The 19,654-nt window shown below is 44.2% G+C and overlaps 1 protein-coding gene across 3 annotated transcripts in view; it reads right to left on the reverse strand.

Moving 5' to 3' along the window:
• PPP2R2B (protein phosphatase 2 regulatory subunit Bbeta) overlaps positions 1 to 19,654 on the reverse strand; it is a 454,043-nt gene that overhangs the window by 276,054 nt on the left and 158,335 nt on the right. Inside the window, exon 2 of one of the 3 annotated variants that reach the window (XM_065875380.1) lies at positions 16,544 to 16,737. The exons of 1 other annotated variant lie outside the window; for it this stretch is intronic. In XM_065875380.1, coding sequence (XP_065731452.1) covers positions 16,544 to 16,737 — 194 coding nt within the window. Of the gene's footprint in view, positions 1 to 16,543; positions 17,056 to 19,654 lie in introns of those variants that run through there. One more of the 3 variants, XM_065875382.1, reaches the window with a different exon arrangement.

Here is a 19,654-nt window from a genome sequence, read left to right on the forward strand (position 1 = left end):
TTCTTGTTACAGAATGGGACAATTACTAGTGTCCACTTTTCACTGCTTTTCCAGGGTTCCAACTGATTTTCATTTGAAGAATTATTAATGTGACTTCAAAGTAAAGAGAAGAACTCAGGTGAATATTTACTACATTGATATCCAGTGGCCTGTTCTTCACACATAATAGACACTCCATGAATTATTTTTCACCCCGATAACAGCTTTATAATTTTTAGTATGTAAACAATGCATAATACTTATTGAAAACTGTCATACATTAGAAAATATAAAGATAAATAGTAAAAATTACTAGAAGTTCCATCAGCCTGAGATAACCATCATTAATATTTTGATAACCATTCTGTTTGTTGAATTCTCACAATTCACACATACAGGAGGAATCATACTGTATGGATCATGGATGTGGTGAACTTTAATATTTTGAATTGTCTTTTTTTTGCTTACTTCTCCTCTCACCCCCCCTTAACCCATGGTAATAACCCTTTATATACTTTTTTCATTTGGATGCTATCATATACCAACTCATATGGCATGACTAAGCTTTCAATTGCTTCATCAATACTGGCTGAATGGTTAAAGAGTAAAAAACAAACATGTAAACAAATGAACGGACGAAAGAATAAATAATGGGTCACGCTCTTAATTAGCTGGTATGATTTCCAAGTGATTGCAAAAAGCACATCTTTTGACAGCACCCTTGTAGCTTTAAACCCTAGTGGGCATAGGAGAACCTGGCTTCAATATGTGAAGAGGGAGCCCCAAGTTCAAACTCCCACGTAAAGAATATGTAACTGGCTGCTGTCCTAACTACAGAGACATAATCAATTTACTCTCCAACTCAAATCCAGTTTAAAAACCATTTACTAAGCGCCTGTACGCCAAGCACTGCACTGTCCCCTGTAGGATAAACTAAAGGGGTAAAGGTGTGATGACTGCGTTCTGGGAATTTCTTTCCAGTTGGGGAGACAACATTCGGTCTGCCTCTTTCTGGCAGGCTGTCTGACCTTGGACCTCAGGTTTCTCATTCATGAAATGGGAATGAGACCTATACATCACAGGATTGTCGTTATGATTAAATAATTCAAGGAATTCAAGAAAAATGTCATGGGAAAATCTGGATTGGAGGCAGGTCACATAGGTACCAGGGAAGGGGAAAGGGTACTTATAGGAGCAGGGAAGCAGGAATGGCCTGGGGTAGTGAGGACCCTGCACAAGCCAGCCTGCCTGGTTTGAAGATCTGCTGGGAGAGACTCGGGTAAACAAAGGGACAGGCAGTAAACAGAAAGGCTTATAAGCACAGGAGAAAATCGTGAACAGACTAATCTTCTTAAAGGGTCAAACAAAAGGCGGAAAATGTGTTTTGCCTCTTCAGCATGTGCCAACGTCTAGATGCCATCCATATGAGTGACTCAAAGGCAACCTGCTTGCCAAGTAACTGGAAAAAGAAAAGACCTGGCCTGCACAATGGGCTCAAATCCAAGTTTCTTAGACTTATAGGAAAAATTCTGATCGGAAAATTTCCATCTCAAATTGTGCTGAGAAAGCTTAGGGACTGAGTAAGCATGTTGGCAGCAGAAGTACAATATGGTAATCAGACTCCTTTTGCATTTTTCACCCCAGTGCACAGTTCTTCAGGTCCTGGGGAGACCTTAGCAGGTTTTTGATCTCTGACGCTGTGAGGGGTCAGAGAACCCATAAGGAAATATACCTTGTTCACAAATGGAACTGCACCCAAATCTTTCCTCCTACATCCTATGAAGTAACCAGAGAGTTCTGACTTCCAAAGCATAGTATGTTAATTTCACCCAGGCTAATCCTACAGACCTGGAGTGGGATATTAGATATTAATCATGTGAGAGACATCAATTGGAGGCACTGAGCTGTCCCAGTCTCTCCTGTTAAGCTCAGGGTCCCAGGGCAGCTCTTCTCCCCTCTGTCATATCTTTTCCTTTTAAACTAGAACCACTGATGAATTCCTGGAAGCCTATCCCCATGCATCTGTGCTGCCCTAATCAATACTCTTTCACTCCATCCCACCTGCCCTGGCCTCCCAGACAGCAGAGAAAGGAGATGAGAGGTAGATTTTAACATTACCATCTCAAATCATCGTTGAAACTTAATGTTTATAGAAGCTGTTTTAATACTTTTAGAACTCTGAGGAAGCAACTGGATCACCTACTAACCACACAAATCTTTATCCATTGAACTGTCCATCCATCCATCCATCCATCCATCCATCTACACAGCCAGCCAGCCATGCATCCTTTAAATTTTATCTACTGAACACTTAGGTCACAAACTGTGTATCATTTTTTAATACTTCATAAAAGTTTAAACAAAAAAAGTCAAAGAATGTGGTCTTCTTACTACAATACCTCCAGATAGTTCAGAGGGAGAAAAGTGCCCCAAGTATTCAAGCCAAATGAACTGAGACTTCAGATGGACTCCCAACTATAATCCCCAAAGACTGATGAACTACAGACAGCCAACATACAGCTGACTCTGGAACAACACGGGTTTGAACTACACGGGTCCGCTTAAACACGGATATTTTTTTAAATAGTAAATACTTGAGTACCACACAGTCCATGGTTTGTTGAAGCCATGGATGCAGAAGAACTGGGAGTGTAGAGGGCTGACTATAAATTATACCTAATTATCCTCTGCGTTGTTCGACGGTTGTTGGACTAAAAATCGCTCATTAAAAACGTAATCCCAGTGGTAGTTTATAAGATTTTTACTTTTCATTTCCATCAAATCATGCTCTCAAGTTTTGGAGGGAAATTAGAGATGTCTGGAAATCTTGAGCCAATGATAGAGTCTAGTTTTCTCAGATTTATCTAGGTTCAAACTGCATTCAACCACATACAGTAATAATAAGAAAAGGTTAACATAGCTTTCAGAAACGTCAGATTTGAGCCCCACAAGAGGCTAGCTCATTAAACAACCATACTGGTTGTCATATTGGGTCAATCATTCTTTGAAATTACCTACTCACCAGTTTGAAGAAAATTAACATTTCTGGGTCACCAGGTTCCATGTTACTTATCTACAACTGATGCCCGGGAACCAGGAAAGTCATTTTATTTAAAGTAGGTGGGCAACTAAATCCCAGAGAGCAAGCTACTTACCCACGTATTTAATAGCGGAGGCTGAGCACTGAGCTTGTTTTCCCACTAGGAAGGGTAAGAGGACGCGGGGCTTTGGGGAGGGACAAGGGCAACGGGATCAAATGAAAGCTCATTAATTATATCTTCATGACATTTTTTTTCTGATTTTCACCCCACATACATTCTCTAGGATGAACTTAAACACTCTGAAAACGAGTAACAACGTGAAGTAGAGGAAAAACACGGACCAAACAAAAGTAGGAAAGAGCCATAGCAATTACAAAGGCACTCACTGGCACCACTTTTTAGAACGCAATTTATTGATCTTCTCTAGAAACTTAATCGTTCGTACCATTTAACCCGGTAATCTTGACTTTAGACACTTGTTCTAAGAAAATAACCTGAGAGATGATTTAGGTGCATGCAATCATTTATCACACAAATATTACATCAAAATCCTGGAAATAATCCAAACTTCCAGCATTGAGTGATTGGTAAAATTATGGTTTAACTATAGGATGTTACAGAAGAATGCTCATAGTATCGTGTTTGGGACCGAAACAAACATAAGTATGATAATATTTTTCATATAATTCCTTTATTCATCCATCTCTCTCTCTCTCTCTCTCTCTCTCTCTCTCTCACACACACACACACACACACACACACACACACACACACACACACACAGCAGCCTGGAAGAAAATACATCAAGAAATGTTTGTAATGATTATGTTCAGAGCTAAATTCGACTTTCTGTTTTACACTTTTCTTTACAGTCCCAATTTTCATCAGTGAGCATATATTTTGTTCTCTCACAGCCTCTATTCTTTTCCTATGTAGCATTTACCAAGATTTATATTCATGTTCTTATGTTTGTGTTTAATGTGTATCTTTCCAGTAGAATGCAAGCTCTATGACAGTAGAATATGTGTCTGGTTTTCGTTTTTTTTTTTAATTGCATATCTGGGTTTTTTTTTAGCGTGATGCCTAGTATATAACAAACATTTTTAAAGTAACCACTGAGTGAGCAGCTGTGGGGACACTACCTGGAAGATGTGTGGTGCTATATGAGGGTTCTAATGGGCATCAAACAGTCGGCTATGTCTCTAGTCTCCAGCTCATTTGCTCAATAATACACCATTTTCCTTGCTTACTTTTGCCTCCTAAGATCACACAAGACTCCACTCTCCATTAGGCATGCCTATGCTGCTCCGCTCCACCTGTCAGAATCCCACGAAGACCCCACCTTCCCCACTGAGCCATTCCTGTTCAGGTAAGCATCCCTCTAGCGCTTACCAAAATCACTCACTTGGAAGATCAACATTTTTTGAACATTATTGGGTACCAAACGATGGTCCACGGGCCACCACCTGATCTTGCAAATAGAGTTTTGCTAGAATACAGCCATGCCCACACGCTACAATGGCAGAGTTGAGTAGGTGGGACATAGACTGTATGGTCAGGAAAGATGAAAACATTTACTATCTGGCCCTTTACAGGACAATTTACAGACCCTGTTCTAGAGCATCTACGTACTTGTGAAAAGCGGACATGACACCAGATTTTCATCCCATCAGGTTATTCTTAGGGCAATATGGGATCCAAAGTATATCTCCAAGAGCTTTGTAAAAAAGAAATTATTGTAATATACCTAAATCCGGGTTTTTTTGAATTTTATTTTATTTATTTTTTATATAGCAGGTTCTTATTAGTCATCCATTTTATACATATTAGTGTATATATGTCAATCCCAATCTTCCAGTTCATCCCACCCTCACCCCCACACCCCGCCACTTTCCCCCCTTGGTGTCCATACATTTGTTCTCTACATCTGTGTCTCTCTTTCTGCCCTGCAAAGCGGTTCATCTGTACCATTTTTCTAGGTTCCACATATATGCGTTAATATACGATATTTGTTTTTCTCTTTCTGACTTACTTCACCCTGTATGACAGTCTCTAGATCCATCCACGTCCTAAATCCATTCTTAAGAACATACATTTCTGTGTCAGATATACATGCATTCAAGTCCCGAGTCTGCTGACTGATGCTGGGCAGATTACACAACTTCTCTAAGCCTCAGTTTTGTCATACATTCCCTCATTTCCTTAATAAGCGCTATTTACCAGATATTGGACTAGGAGATGGATAATAGACAACGGTGACTAAGACCTAAAAAGTCTCACCTAATTCAGCCTTAATTGTAAATACAGCTGAGGATTGCTGTGAGGATTTTATGATGTACACACACACGTGGATGCACGTACCTATTATCATATATATACACACCAATGTAGTACACAATACACATACACGTAATATATAGTACATCATATATAGCAGGGGTCCCCAACCCCCAGACCGGTACCGGTCCTCAGCCCGTTAGGAGCCGGGAGGCACAGCAGGAGGCAGGCGAGGGGGAGAGCGAGCGCAGCTACATCTGCCGCTCCCCATTGCTCACGTTACCACCTGACCCATCCCCCCACCCCCGTGGAAAAACTGTCTTCCACAGAACCGGTCACTGGTGCCAGAAAGGTTGGCGACCGCTGATATATAGTGTATATAGAGTCCTTAACTCAATTCCTGGTACACTCAGTACTCAGTATATGATGGCTCTTCCTCCGTATCATAATTACAACAGAATCTCTTTTAACAGACCTCTAGGAAGTTGACTCATTGGATGAAAATATGCCTTCAATTCCCTCTGTAAAATGGGTCTCTAGCCTGCTCTACATTCACAGCTAATTTATTAAGGTCATCTCTGGTCCACCGGCTCACTTCTATTTCTTTTGGTCGAGTTGCACATGTACTGAGAGTCAGTTGTGTCCGCTCCCAAATCTCTTGATGCCCGTATACTTGTCATTTAATTAAATATCATGGAAGGTGATGAAAAGAATGGTGTGAGAAGGCAGAGAATTATTGTTTGATATGAAAACTAAGTGTAATGCTTTCAAAAAATGATCAAGAATTGTCAATTAAGTGGGGGACGATCATAAAAATCTAGAAGCATCAGTAGTTAAGATTGGTTCTACTTAACCAATCTACACTCTCACTCAACCTCAAGGAAACCAATCTCAGACATGGTCTTTGTCATTTTGGGTGTGGTTTGTGCAAGAAAAACGTAAGTCCCGATCAGCAGTTCCATTCTCAGAGACTAAGCCTTGATTCTTCAACAGGCTCTTCATCAAAATTAGGCAATGCTGTTGCAAATAGGTGTATCAGGAACTATACTCAACATTTAGTAATAACCTATAAGGGAAAAGAAGCTGAAAAACAATATATACATATCTCCGAATCACTTTTCTGTACACCTGAAACTAACACAACATTGTAAATCAACTATACTTCAATTAAAAAAAATAAAATAGGTGTATCATTGTTAAGATTCTCTGCCTTAACTATTCCAATTTATCATCCACTATTGGTCCCAACTGCATGGAGTGAGAGGGATTCTTCTGTATTTATTAAATGCTCACGTATAAACAATAACATGTTAGCCAGGGGCATGTGGCCTCGGCCGCTGCCATATTTTATAGGTAAAAGAATAATCAGAGAGATGGCGTGACTGGTCCAAGGCCTCGGAACTGGTACTGCCGGAGGGGGGCGTCTTGAGCCAGGCAGGCTCTGATTCTACCATCTCAGCCCCCCAGGGATAACAAGAGAGGCAAACGCAGCACAGACTCACACAGTCTGGCTTATACGATTAGGTACATTTTGAGAAGGTCACAGCATCATCTGCCCAAATGGATGGAAAGATGCTCGAAGAGCAAGAACTTCTATTTCACCACACTCCCCAGCACCACCACCACAGCAAGCTGGCAAGAAATCCAAAAATCAATTTTGTTGGAGTTGGTGAATTTTATTTCCTAATTTATAATAGTAGAAGGAACTGGGGCTTCCTGATTTCTAAAAGGAAAAGGTTCGTGTGGGATTTACAGCCCCCTCCATGGAGCACACAACAGCAGGGGAGACAGTCTATTGTGCCTGTCAGATCATGTCACTGAAGGCTCAGCCTCACCAATTAGCACTTGCTCTTTCCTGTCGGTGCGGCAAGTTGAGCAGTGCCCTGCTCACCAGATGGTTATTTGTTCCACCAGCCACCTTTGCTGCATCCCTGATTCACTCCAGCCCAGGACAGTCTCCAGAATTCGTGCTGCAAGGCAGCTCTTGCCAGCAACTTTGCCAAATGGCTCCTCTCAAAGTCATGGGCCGCCCAGACAGACTGGCTCCTCCGTCTGCAGCAGCTTCAGGTAGAGACGCTTCCCTTTCTGGCTCCACCTCTTGGCTTCACCAGAGCCTTCTTGCCAGAAAGATGATCTGACCCATCAGTACATACAGCCAGACCTGGAGTTCTGGGGCCATTTAAAGGCTACATCTGTGTCCCACAAGTTCACCCCTGACTACAACGTCAGAACACACAAAACAAACCTAGATGATCACAAATACAGACACAGTGCATCACAGAAACTTAGAGCCAGGAAAATCTATAGAGAGCTTGCCTCCCCTCCCCCATCTTCAACCTCATTTTAGTAGATTAGGAAATCAACGCCCAGAGAGTATAAGTGACTAATTATGGTGGCAGGACTGGGAATAACACCCAGGTCTTCTCATGTGCATTCCAAACCACTGATTACAATAAAGGCTGCATTGCCTTCCAATTTTCCCTCTGTTCATCTTCAAATTCTTGATAAAAATTAGACCCTGTGTATTGGTATTGACTCAAAGGAGAATTTCTTTAGAATGAAGAATCTTTTCTCTGCATCAACATCATGACTTTTTTTTTTTTTTTTTTTTCTTAAGCGGGCGTGTCTATATACTACATGGACAGACCTGGAAGTGACTTCTGTTCTGCCACCCACAGCTGGGTGACCTTGAACAAGTCATCTCATTCTGCTTCAACTTTTCACTTAAAGGGGTATAAGGACAGTATCAACGAGAAAGATACTTTAAAGCCCGAAGTTGGTTCATGGTTCATGGTAGCAAGCCCTCCACAACTGCTAGTAATCAACCTTATTCTGTATTAACACTCAAATCCACAGTGGTTTTAGAATACACAGTACCGTGCACATATACATAGGCATGCCAGGTATTTCTTACATTAGGAAGTTCAAGTTCATGAAGTTAAATGACTTATCCAAGGTTACTTAGAGAATAAATGAGGGACCAGAGATTCCGTCTTGCCATTTTGCTAAGAAATGAGAACCAGTATCTCGGCTTTAAAGGAGAATGTTTGAACAAAAACATATGTATATGCATAATCACTGCAGCATCTTATGTAATATAAAAAGCTGGAAACAATTTCCCATCCAGCCACAAGGGAACTGCTAAATAAACTGCAGTACAGTCATACCGCGGGGCACTACGCAGCCATTAAAAAGAACAAGGCAGACGTAGGTGTCCTGACACAAAAAGGTCTTTCAGATATGTCATTGAATGGGCGAGAAAACAAAGCGCAAGTAAATCAAGCAGTATGCATCCAGTTATACAAACGAACGATCCCTCGCCAAATGTGTATCTGTACATGTATATTTAAATGTATGGAAATGTAGAGAAAGGTGTCTATAAGGAAGCCCACCAACTATTGACAATGGTAACTCTGGGCAAAGAAGTGGGATTGGTGTGGGGATGGAGAGTGATTCATGCTTTGCTTTATCTACTTCCATAATGCTTGAAGCTTTTCAAGTAAGAAGGCATTTATGCATTATTTGCCTTATAAATAGACATAAAGGCAGAGAGGAACATGAATGACAACAGTACAGCAGCTGTGAATCAACAGACCTCCTAATCTGGGTGTCCCTGGCCCCAACTTACCTCTGCGAAGTTACATGAGCAATGCTACTCTCAAGTTTCTTGTTCAGCTCTCCTCTTCGGTAAAATGCTTCCTGGTGATATTTTGTACTTAGGGATCCAGGTTTTGCCTTTCAGACCACCTGGGAGTGCTCAGCATCTCGCTGCAGTATCTCCCATTAGGGCCATTTACAGCTTTTCCACACTCAGCACCCTTGTGCATCTGTTGAGGGTCACAGAGCTGAGCCCCCTGCATTAAGTGGAGGAGATGCCCTGCCATTCTGCGACTACTTCGGGTTCATTACTTAATGGATTCAAGCAGTGAAATCAGCCATGCATGATGGAGGAGGCTGTCAGTCGCCCAGCATCAAGCCCAGTACGCTTAGAATACATCGTCTCATAGGTAAGGTACTCTTTGGCACACTCCTTCTGGTAGACCTCATCTTTCTCACGTTAAAATCCTGCCTGTAGAGGCCCCTCCAGACCCTTAGACTCCATGCACCTTCTTGCCCCTTCATTTCTTTTCATTTGCTGGAATCAATCAGGTCTCTTTCCTCGAAAGAACAGAACTGACAGTCTGACTCACCCCTCTACATGGCCATCCTTTTCCATTACCCACAATGATCCTTTCTCCCAAAAAACCTTTAATACTAATTAGTTGTCCATGGATTTCACAAATACATATCCTATTATGACCACTTCCCACTATTCCCATAGTGAACTTGGAGCATAAGATACCAAGGATTCCTGGATTTACGACAAAACTCCTAATGGTCTTGTAAAAAGAATCTGTGCTTCCAATGGGATAATTATGTCAGAACTGGTTTGTCAGGTCAGAGCTGATTTTCAGCCTCACTCTAGCGTTCTATTGGAAAGGCAACAGAAGGAAATTTGGTGGTAAGAATGAAGTTTGGAGATGAAAGCAAATATCATTTTAATGGGAGATGGGTAGAGCACTGCTGGAGAGTTGCTCTGGCCAAAATGATTTCTCAGACACCACCCCTGAGGCGAAAGGACATCAGCCGTCATCCAGCCGTCATCCAGCTGCCTCTGGCCCATTCCTTTTGCTCTGCTCCAGACAACTATATGAGTTGCCATCAACTCTGGAGAATGGGTGCCTGGATGGCCCAGTGGGAACTTCATTGTGAGTGTCCCAGGCTGGGGGTGAGGGACATGGAGAAGGCTATAAAAACCCAGCTAATTTTTATATTTTGACTGTTCAATTCCGTAAATATTTTCCTTCTTTTCTTATTATAGATAGAGTAGAATAAATCTACAGGATTAAGTCAGCTGAGGATTCCGGCCCCAAGTGGCGGAATTCAGCTCCCTCCCTGTGGGAAAAAGAGGAAAGCCTAGACTTGTGCACTATCTTACTGGGATGAGATGAACCGGGTGAACTGACTAGCACTGAACGGGCACCATGGGGATGTACGCGGAGCATTGAACACAACCTGAATTTTTTTCCCTCTAAAATCCAGACAAGAAGCAGCAGGGGTGGGCAAAGAACACTTGCCTAGAATCCAGGCAGTCATTGGTTCCAATCTGGGTCTGCCACTTACAAGTATGTGACCTTATACAAGTTTCTCTGCTTCTCCAAACCTTGCAATTTCTTATTCTGAAAAATGCATCTAACGCAACCGTTCCCTCAGAGCTGTTGAAGGAGATTAAATGAGTCAACACATGAGAAACACCTAGGAAAATGCCTGGGATACAGACAGTACTCAAGAAACCTTAGTTCTCCTCCCTCATCTAAGCGTCTAAATTGGGCCCTTAGTTTCTTCGTAAATGCAAATGCTAGAATCTAGGAATGTCAGTCTGCAGCTGTGCTCTTTTCATTGAGCATACCAATATTTTGACAGGACTGGCCTAATGTTATTCACCCCAGGTTCATTGGTACGTTTCTGACCAGCCCTCATAAAGGGCTTGGGATGGCCCCTGGGGACCTGGATGCTAATAATGAATACTTGCTAGTGATTTTCAATGCACTCTGGTTATTATGCTTAGTAGTGGAACATTTCCTATCCCCGGAAAGGTCATTTATAATAGTATAAGGCTGCTTCTTCCCACCTTCCATTTCAGATTTTTCTGAGACTAGCAGAAAACTCAAACAGTCATCCATATGCATTGGAAATACTATTCTGATCTGACATTTTCATAAAAATACCAAAGCAACTTAAGGAACTACAGGGCAGCTCTCCATCATGACACTACCTCCTTTTATTTTTCTGATGCCTTTCCAGCACCTTCATATCATAGCTTCCCTCTTTCTCGAGCATGTGTGGGATGGATGGGGGGAGGGGAGGAAGCAGGGAATTTCACTTTCTTTTATTCTCATGCCCCTAAGAAGCTGTAACGTTTCACAGATCACACAGATCTCAAGTTTGGAGACCCTATGAACTCAACACACCCAAGACTGGCCTCTTCTTATTCTATCACATTGCTCAAAAATGGCCATATAGCATTATGGTCTAATTTAAGTGTGCGGTTCATCATGCTTACACCAAGGTATCCTGTCCTGGTACAATTTCTCTATACGGAGCCAAGATCAGTTTCCTTGTAATTTTTCACTCACTGGCTCAAATTCTGCCCTGCAGTGCTCTTCTCCTAGGCATCTCATCTATTCACATGCTTTTAAGTACCTTTAATATACCCGTGACAACCCAAACTATAATCTAGTCCAGATCTTTCTTCCGAGCTTCAGTCCCAGATATCAACTGCTTACTTGAGAGTCTCACCGTGAGGCTAGATGACTCCAGTTTCAGTGGAAAGCCCCACTATGCATCCATTCTCATGGCAAAATCCTGGGAGGTCATCCTTGACACCATCCCCATCTAATTCTCCATCTCCACCCAGTTTATCACACCAACTCAGCCCTATCCATTCTTCTCCTACAACGTATCTCGAATCCATCAAATTCTCTCCACCTCTATTGCTGCCACCCTCCTAGGGGACAGCTGTGGCCTAACTATCCCCCTACTTTCACCCCTACTCACTTCCTACCCAGCCCTCTGACCCCACCCTACATAGCAACCAGCCTGAGTTTTGAAAAAACAAACCTGATCATATTTCTCCCCGATCAAAATCCTTTAATGGCTTTCGATCCATCTTTGGATAAGGTCCAAACTCCTTAAGGCCAGCAACGTTCAACATGATCCGCTCCCTAAATACCTCTCCAGTTTCTTTTTTGTAATATTTTTATTACAAACATTTTCAAAACAAATACTCAAGTTGAAAAAAAATTACAGTGAATAGACATTGACCTACCATTAACATTTTATACTTGCTTTATCATCTATCTATCCATTTATCCATCCTTCTCTCCTAGGATTAATTTTTCTTGGTTTTGGTCCATTCCAAAGTAAACTGTAGGCTCCAGTCTCATTTTTGTCACTCTTCTTGTCGTTCCCTACACTCAACCCTAGGCATCTTCTCATTCTTTGAACCTGTCAGACTATTTTATATCTCTGTGCTTTGGACCTATTGCCCCTTCTACCTGAAATGTCTTCAGTTCTTGTTAATTCCTGACTCATCCTTTGGTTTTCAGTTTCAACTCTGTCTGAGAGGCAGTCACTGAACCCCCAGTCTAAATTAGATTCGCCTTTCTGCCTTACACATAATCTCAAGGCGTCTTGTGCTTTTCCTGAATATCGCTTGTCACAGTTGGTAGCTATGTATTTTTTTTGCAAAATCATTTGTTTAATGTCTACTTTCTCCACCAGCCCAAAAGCTCCATGAGAACAGACACAATGTCTGTACCGGAGCATGCAGGATCACCCCCACAGAAAGTTAGTTAATAGTTGTTGAAGGAATTAAAGGCAGAAGGAATCAATAGTTACATAATAATAATATCATATTAATATAATAACAATACATGGACTAAGTGAATTTGTTCTTCTTTTAATATGTACAAGCAGTATGGGTTTTTTAAGGCCTCTAAGAGAAGATGGAACTTACTCACTGCCAGAATATAACCAGCAAGTACATTAAGGCAGATTGCCAAGTGGCAAGATCCGTGGCTAGTGGCTGAGTCAAGAAAGAGACTGTGGCGGGTCTCAGGGACTCCTCTCCCATTTCCACTAGCCCTTCCCTCAAGATCATCCCAAATCAACAACAATCCAAGGAAAACCAGGGTGCTTGCAATGCAAATGCAGTTTAAGTAATACTAACAACGGCTACAATGTATTGAGGGCATTTATCGAGGATTGGCTTTGTATTAGGCACTGTGTTGAATGCTTTTCCTGCATTAGATATTCTTTTTTCCTGTGGCATAGGTTCTAATGTTATTCCCATTTTAAAGCTAAGGAAACTGAGAACAGAATAGTTATTTTTAAACAATAAGTTCTCCGACTTCCTCTTCTAACCAGATTGCCATTCCTGTAAAAGTCCACCTACGTAGAATATTTATTCTGACTGTGCCCCATATGAGGGTAGAAAGATTAATCTAGAAAACTCTCAGACTGCTCTAATGGAGAGGGGGTTTTAGTTGGTTCTAACAAGTCTAAAAATATAGAAAGCCAACCCTACCGATGCTTTTCCTCAGGTATTAAACCCAAACACACACTTTGACCCCTGCAAAGAATTTTTCCTCAGATGGGAACACCGTTTACACCATTGTGATCTTCCCCATAACAGGAACTAATAGTTAAAGAAAAATGAAGCAGTGCAGAATTTCCTAGTAGAAGAGCATGTCAGCCAGTCTCGAGTTTGAAGACAAGCTTTTCCCCTGACTGTGTGACCTTGACAAATTAGTATCATCCCTGGGCCTCAGTTGCTCAGTTTCCTTATTTGCAAATGGAAATAACAAGATCCACTTAGCAGGGGATGGACATATTAAAATGCTGCTTACAGAAACCTCAGTACAGGGCTTGGAAAAGAGAGGATACTCAAAGAGAGTAACTTTAAGAAAGGGAGGAAAAGATAGGAAAACGTAGGGGAGGGTGGTAACTTAATACTCAGAATAAAAGAAAAGTTATAAGAAATGTTTTTAATAAATGCACGTCATGCATTCTTTTCCCATCAGAGAGAGAGAGGGAGGAGCTTGGGGAAAAGTGTCCTTTAGCATCTGCATTGCTCTTACCCGGATGAACTTGCCCGCAGATACCACTTACAATGCAAATTGAGCTTAGAGTCCTTCACACTAACTACACAGCAAAAACCTTTCAGCTTTAAATAGAATACTGCAGTGTGGAATGATCCGAGCAAAGGGAAGAAAAATTCAGAGATACATGCGAAGGAGATTTGGCAAAAAAAATCTGCCATATCTGGGCAAGGGAGGAAAATGCAGAAATATCAAAGGAGGCAAAAAGAAAAGCAAAGTCTATAGAAGGACCTAGAAATTAATTCTCCAGGAGGTGGGTTTAAGTTAATAAAGGGAAGAGAACTTTGTGGCAAGCCCCCAATGAAGAGGATTTTAACAAAGAATATTGTGATCTAGTGGGGTTCCTTCAAGGTGTACTAGCACTTTGAAGGTAATTCATCATCAGAGGAAGGACACTTCCCCCTCTGGCCAGGTCAACGTTTCCTAAAATGCAATTAGGGATTGCATGTAAAAACGCAATCTACATTGTCTAAGTTCCATTTTTTTTTTTTTTTCTTCCCAGACCTTCACTAAGATCAGGTAAAGAAACCTGGAAGCATACTGTGAAATAAAGGTTTGTTTAAATTTTCAATGTGGTGGCAGTTGGGGGGTGGGGGGAGGAATCCAAGAGGCTGATTTGGAAAAATTTTAGAAAGTTCTTTGCTATAAACTCATGCCTCATTTCAGACTATATGAACCCAGATATTTTATTCAGAACCAGAGGTTACAAAAATGTCATCAAATAGGAACAAAGATTAGGTAGTATCTAGGGCCCTGAAAGCGTATAAGGAATGCCGTGTTTAACTCATTTCTTCATTCTACAGATGACGGTGCTACGCACATGGCCTCAATTTCCCCATCTTCCCAGCTCAGTAAGTTTCCTTTGCCTGCACTTGGAGGCATAATGCAATACAGAAGAAAACATGAAGGCAGCCCTCTATCTTTGTTGTCTCAAACAGAAAAAAAAAAAAAAAGTGCGCCCCCAAGGACAATAGACCTGAAAGCCAACTTCTCTTTTGGATGATATGCTCTGACCCAGAGCTGATCATGTTCTACCTGATGAGTCAGTGACAAAGCACTAAGAATGGGGAAGAACATCTTACCACCACGTTGTCACCAGGCAAGTAAAAAGAATCAGCAAGTATCGTGCTTGGTATGGGGCAGGGGCAGGGGCAGGCTGCTGAAAATCTTAAAAGCCACTTCTAAGCTCCTGAAGGCCAGAGCTCATAAAGCTCGGCTTGATCTGTCTAGCGCCATGGACGCATTAGGTGTGATACTCTCTAATAATGATGATGAACGAAGCATGTATTTTCAATAGCGCTGGGCATTCTTTCTATCTAAAACTTCCAGGGATGTTTAGAGAAGATGCCACCTTTACCCCCAAATTGTGTGTCTTTTTATCTTTCAGAACTTGAACTCTTACTACCACCACGCCCATCACATTCCTCTAATGGTCTTGATTTGATTAAATATTACAGAAATTTTAGCACCCAAGGATAAGAAGAAGAATCTTAAATTAACACCCCTTGCTACATTTTCCTAAAGCACTTCCACACATATTTTCTCATGTGGCTATCACAATGTGACAATGCAACACTCTATAGGAGTGGTTAAGGATAAAGGCTGACAGGTACAAAATGAAAGCAAAAATGCAAAAGTTTTGGTATTTAGAAACAAACAAAAAAAAGCCTCCTCTCTCTATTCCCACACAAAAGGCAAATGAGATTCCACCTGCTGACTTTCCTTTCCTGCCTGCACCTCACTCAGGCTAATGTCAGAACAATCTGGGGGGCGGCGGGGGGAGAGAGAGAGAGAGAGAAACACGACAATTTCACCTCTTGGCAAAGCTCAGCTTACTGAACCCTCTTGCTTTCTGCTGGCTGTTGATTCAGCAGAAACTACTGCTGCAGAATTCATAATGGTGATTTTTAAAGGCCCCACTGATCGCATTGCTCGCCCCACGTGTCACACTCATTCGCTCGCCGCCCCAGCACTGTTTCCCCAGCCACCTTTTTATATCTTGCTAATGCACTTCCAAGGGGAGAGGTGTTCGCCCTTTTTCAACGGGCCTTTTGGGCTTTTGATTGTCTAAGCAGGTAACCCGGCCGGAGAGATGAACGGGCAGGAAATGAAACCATGCCCACCCTTGCAGCCACTGAGAGACACATCATTCCACAGAGAGGGGTGGACCCACGGTCCTCTCGGGCCCCCTTCCTTCTTATCTCTCCCCTCACCCCGACCCCTGCATACATATTGGGGGAAGGGGTCATCTGTCTTTGGGGGGTCATTTTTCCAGCCGGGAGCCCCACCCTGAAAAACCTCATCCCCGAGGGCCATTTTAACTCCCGTGGGCGCCGGGTCCACCTGCTGCTGAACGCCCGGCTCGCCTCGCGGAGCCCGGATGGATGTGGGGCGCACCGGCAGCTGCCCCTGCGAGCCGAGCCCCCGCCCCAGCCCCAGGGCCCGCAGGAGTCTCCGCCGCTACTCGCCCGGCTGCCCGCGGAGCTCAGCGATCCGCAACTTGCGCCCTTCCCCAGCGGCGGAATGCGGCGGGGCTGGCGTTACCTTCGGTCGCATAGCTGTGGTCGCGCAGGAAACTGTTGTTGATTTTGCGGGTATCAATGTCCTCCTCCATTGACAGCAGGCTTACTTGCGTGGGAACCAGAAGCCGGCAGACAAGTATCCATGATCCCTCCCCGCAGCCAGTCTCACAGGAGAGGGGGGCAGGGGAGCCAGTGGGACTGCACCATGGTCCGAGCCTGAGGAGGAGACGGGGAGGCGGAGAGAGAAAAAAAATAAAAACCCGGCAATGGAGCTGTCACCTCCTCCGCCCGGGATCTCCGAGGCTGCGGCGGCTCCTCCCGCGGTGCGCTCACTCCAGCTCCAATTCCCGGCGAGGATGCTGCGCCTGCCTCCGCTGCCTCCGGGTGCCAAGATGCGCCGTGCCCCGAGGGGTCTGGTCCCGCCCGCCGCCCCGGAGGCGCTCACAAGCGGGGCTGGGGAGATGCCCAACAGGTTCCCTTCGTTGGCAGCCGCTCCGAAATGCAAAAAAGATCCCTCCTCCCCCTGGGAGAGCGGGCAGCCGCGACAAAATGGTGCCTTTCTGGACCCGAGCTGCAGTGGCGAGATGGCAGGGTCAGGATTCAGGCGGGCCCGGCCCGGATGAGGGTGCTGGTCCCACGGGAGGGCGGCTCGAGCTGGCGGGGGCTCGGCAGCCGGCGGGGAGCCGGGCAGGGCGCTGCAGCCGGCGCCAGCGCACTCACCCTCACACCCACACGCGCGCGCTCGCAGCTGCCGCTGCTGCTGCAGGAGGAGGCTGGAGGCGGCTGGTGCATTAAAGGCGAGGCTCCTCCCAACCGCGTCAGCAGCCCCAGGACTCTTCCCCAGCAGCGGTGGTGGCCGAGGCCGAGGCCGAGGCTGCGGCTGCTCTCTGCTGCAGTGGGGCGCACGCAGCCGCGAACCCGCACCTGGGCAGCGAGCAGCTAGCTTGCAGGTTGACGTGAAAAGCGTAGACGCGCTCTTCCAACCTCCCTCCCCCTAGCGCCACGCAGCTCAGGGCGGCGTTTACTCAAGCACCCAGAGTCCCTAGCTCGCTGCCTTTCTCCGGACACCTGTGCTCCAGGACCGCAAAGAGAAGTAGGTTCCCTTGGGTAGGCAGGAAGTCTACATCCCGGTCCCTTTCGCTCACGCTTCCATAATGCATGTGGTCTCTGGATGAAGTTCAAGGGCGAGGCCTGGGGATCGAAGCCTCACACAGAGAGGAGAGAATGCTCATAGCCTAGCTTAAGCCCTCTCTGCGCTAGGAATAGATCGGGGAGCTGGGGCCAGAACTTTTCTGCGGATCACACCTGACTTCTCCCTTTCGAACAGAGGCAAAAACCTCTTCTACCTGTAGGCGTCTGCGTCTACACTGGCAGAGGGAGGAAGAGGGCTGAGTTATGAATCTTGCCAACATAGTCAGTCTGAAAAAGTCCACGTTCCCTAGCCCTTTGCACTTAGTTTTGGACAAACAGCTCCAGGCCCCCCTGCGGGTTTTGCTTGTGAAGACACAGCACTGCAGGAACCGCTGACATTTGCTCTCCACATGAAAGGTACAGTGGAGCCCTGCGCCTTGGAGCCCTGTGCCAGCAGAGCGCCACTGCTTCCCTGAGGGAATTTCAAAGATCCAGTGAACACCAGAAAGAGGCCTATCTTCCTACTTCAACTAGGAGGAAAAAACAGAATCCCACCGCAACCCCAATTTTTCCCGAATCGCAGATCCCAAGTTCCATATTTGAAAGAAAATGAGATCGTTATTGTTATGAAACAACTACAATCATTTCTGAAGCAACCCAAATCACTAGAGAGCCAGTTTGGAAAAGAAACGTCCCCGATTTCCCCTTGCAGAAGGCATTCATTTCAGTGGGTGTCACTGCAGGGAGAGACATCCGGAGAGACATCAGCGAATGTTTTGCTCAGTTAAGCTTCACCAGTTTAGCTGGATGAGCCCAGAGGGACCTTTGAGTTAATTATATACATACAATGCTTCGGCTAACACAATTTAGAAAGTATTTGAAGTCAAAAAAAAATGGGAAAACAAGTCCTTAACTGAGGTTGGGAATTGCCGTTAGATTTCCATGAAGAACAGATGCCTCTGCCAGGTGGAAAATGGCATTGTCCTCATCTCCAGAAAGCAACCGCATATCTCTGGGAGAAGAGAGGCGAAATATTCTTTGATATAATTTGGGGCGGGGAAGTTCATCTTACAGTAGATTCCATTTTATTCTCATCTGTTGGTTAAGTCTCTCCTACTTGTTTGACTATCTGTGCCAAATTCACATATGAAATTCCGGGAACAGATGAAGACTGGTGCAAATTGATTTAATCCACTTCAGCTCCAGTTGCCATGGCTGGTTCTTCATATGATGAGCTGTATCCATCACCAAGGCTCCAGAGGTCAGCTCCGTCTGTAGTTACATAGTCCAGCTTCTCTTGCAGGTAGGCATAAGGCGGGGGGGAAGGGAAAGGGGAGGAAAGCTAAGTTCATCTTAAAGCGGTGAGAAGACATCTTGCTTCGAGTTGAAATGACCTTACGTTGCCACTGGAGACCTTGGAGTACTATTTGGGATATTCTCACCCATATCTTTCTAGAACGTGGGCTAGACTGGAACAGAGTTGCAAGATGAATCAGGAAGGCCCAGTCTCGTTAGCCAGGCTGTGCTTGAGGAATTTTCCACCGTAAGCAATGGGAGAAATGTCCCCTCCAGAGATCAAGCCTCTGGGTTTACTAAATTTTCCCTTTCCTGTTTCCTACAAAATTCTTCCTGCATGTGTTTTATTCAACAGTATAGGCAATCTTTTCCTAGGACACAAGTTGTGAGAAGGCAAATTAGATGGCTCTCCATTAAGTAGATTCCAAGGTTTCTATTTTGTGAACCACTCTTTTCTGCTATGGGCAGGAGGGAACCATCCCCTCCAACCAAAACCAAGAAAAATACAGCTGTTGGCTTTGTTCCTTAACACAACGATGTGCGGTAAAGGAGGTCAGGGAGTGAAGGAAGCCCTGTGCAATCCTGTAGTTGTAAGAGGACTACACAGACCATTTCTAAGAAGACTCTCTGACCTTCTTTCTGTTCCTCCAATGTGTCAAGTTCTTTCCAAAAGCTTTTGGCATTTGCACATGCCATTCATTCCCCG

Source organism: Phocoena phocoena, chromosome 3 (assembly GCF_963924675.1).
Source record: "Phocoena phocoena chromosome 3, mPhoPho1.1, whole genome shotgun sequence".
NCBI classification, from domain to species: Eukaryota; Metazoa; Chordata; class Mammalia; order Artiodactyla; family Phocoenidae; genus Phocoena; species Phocoena phocoena.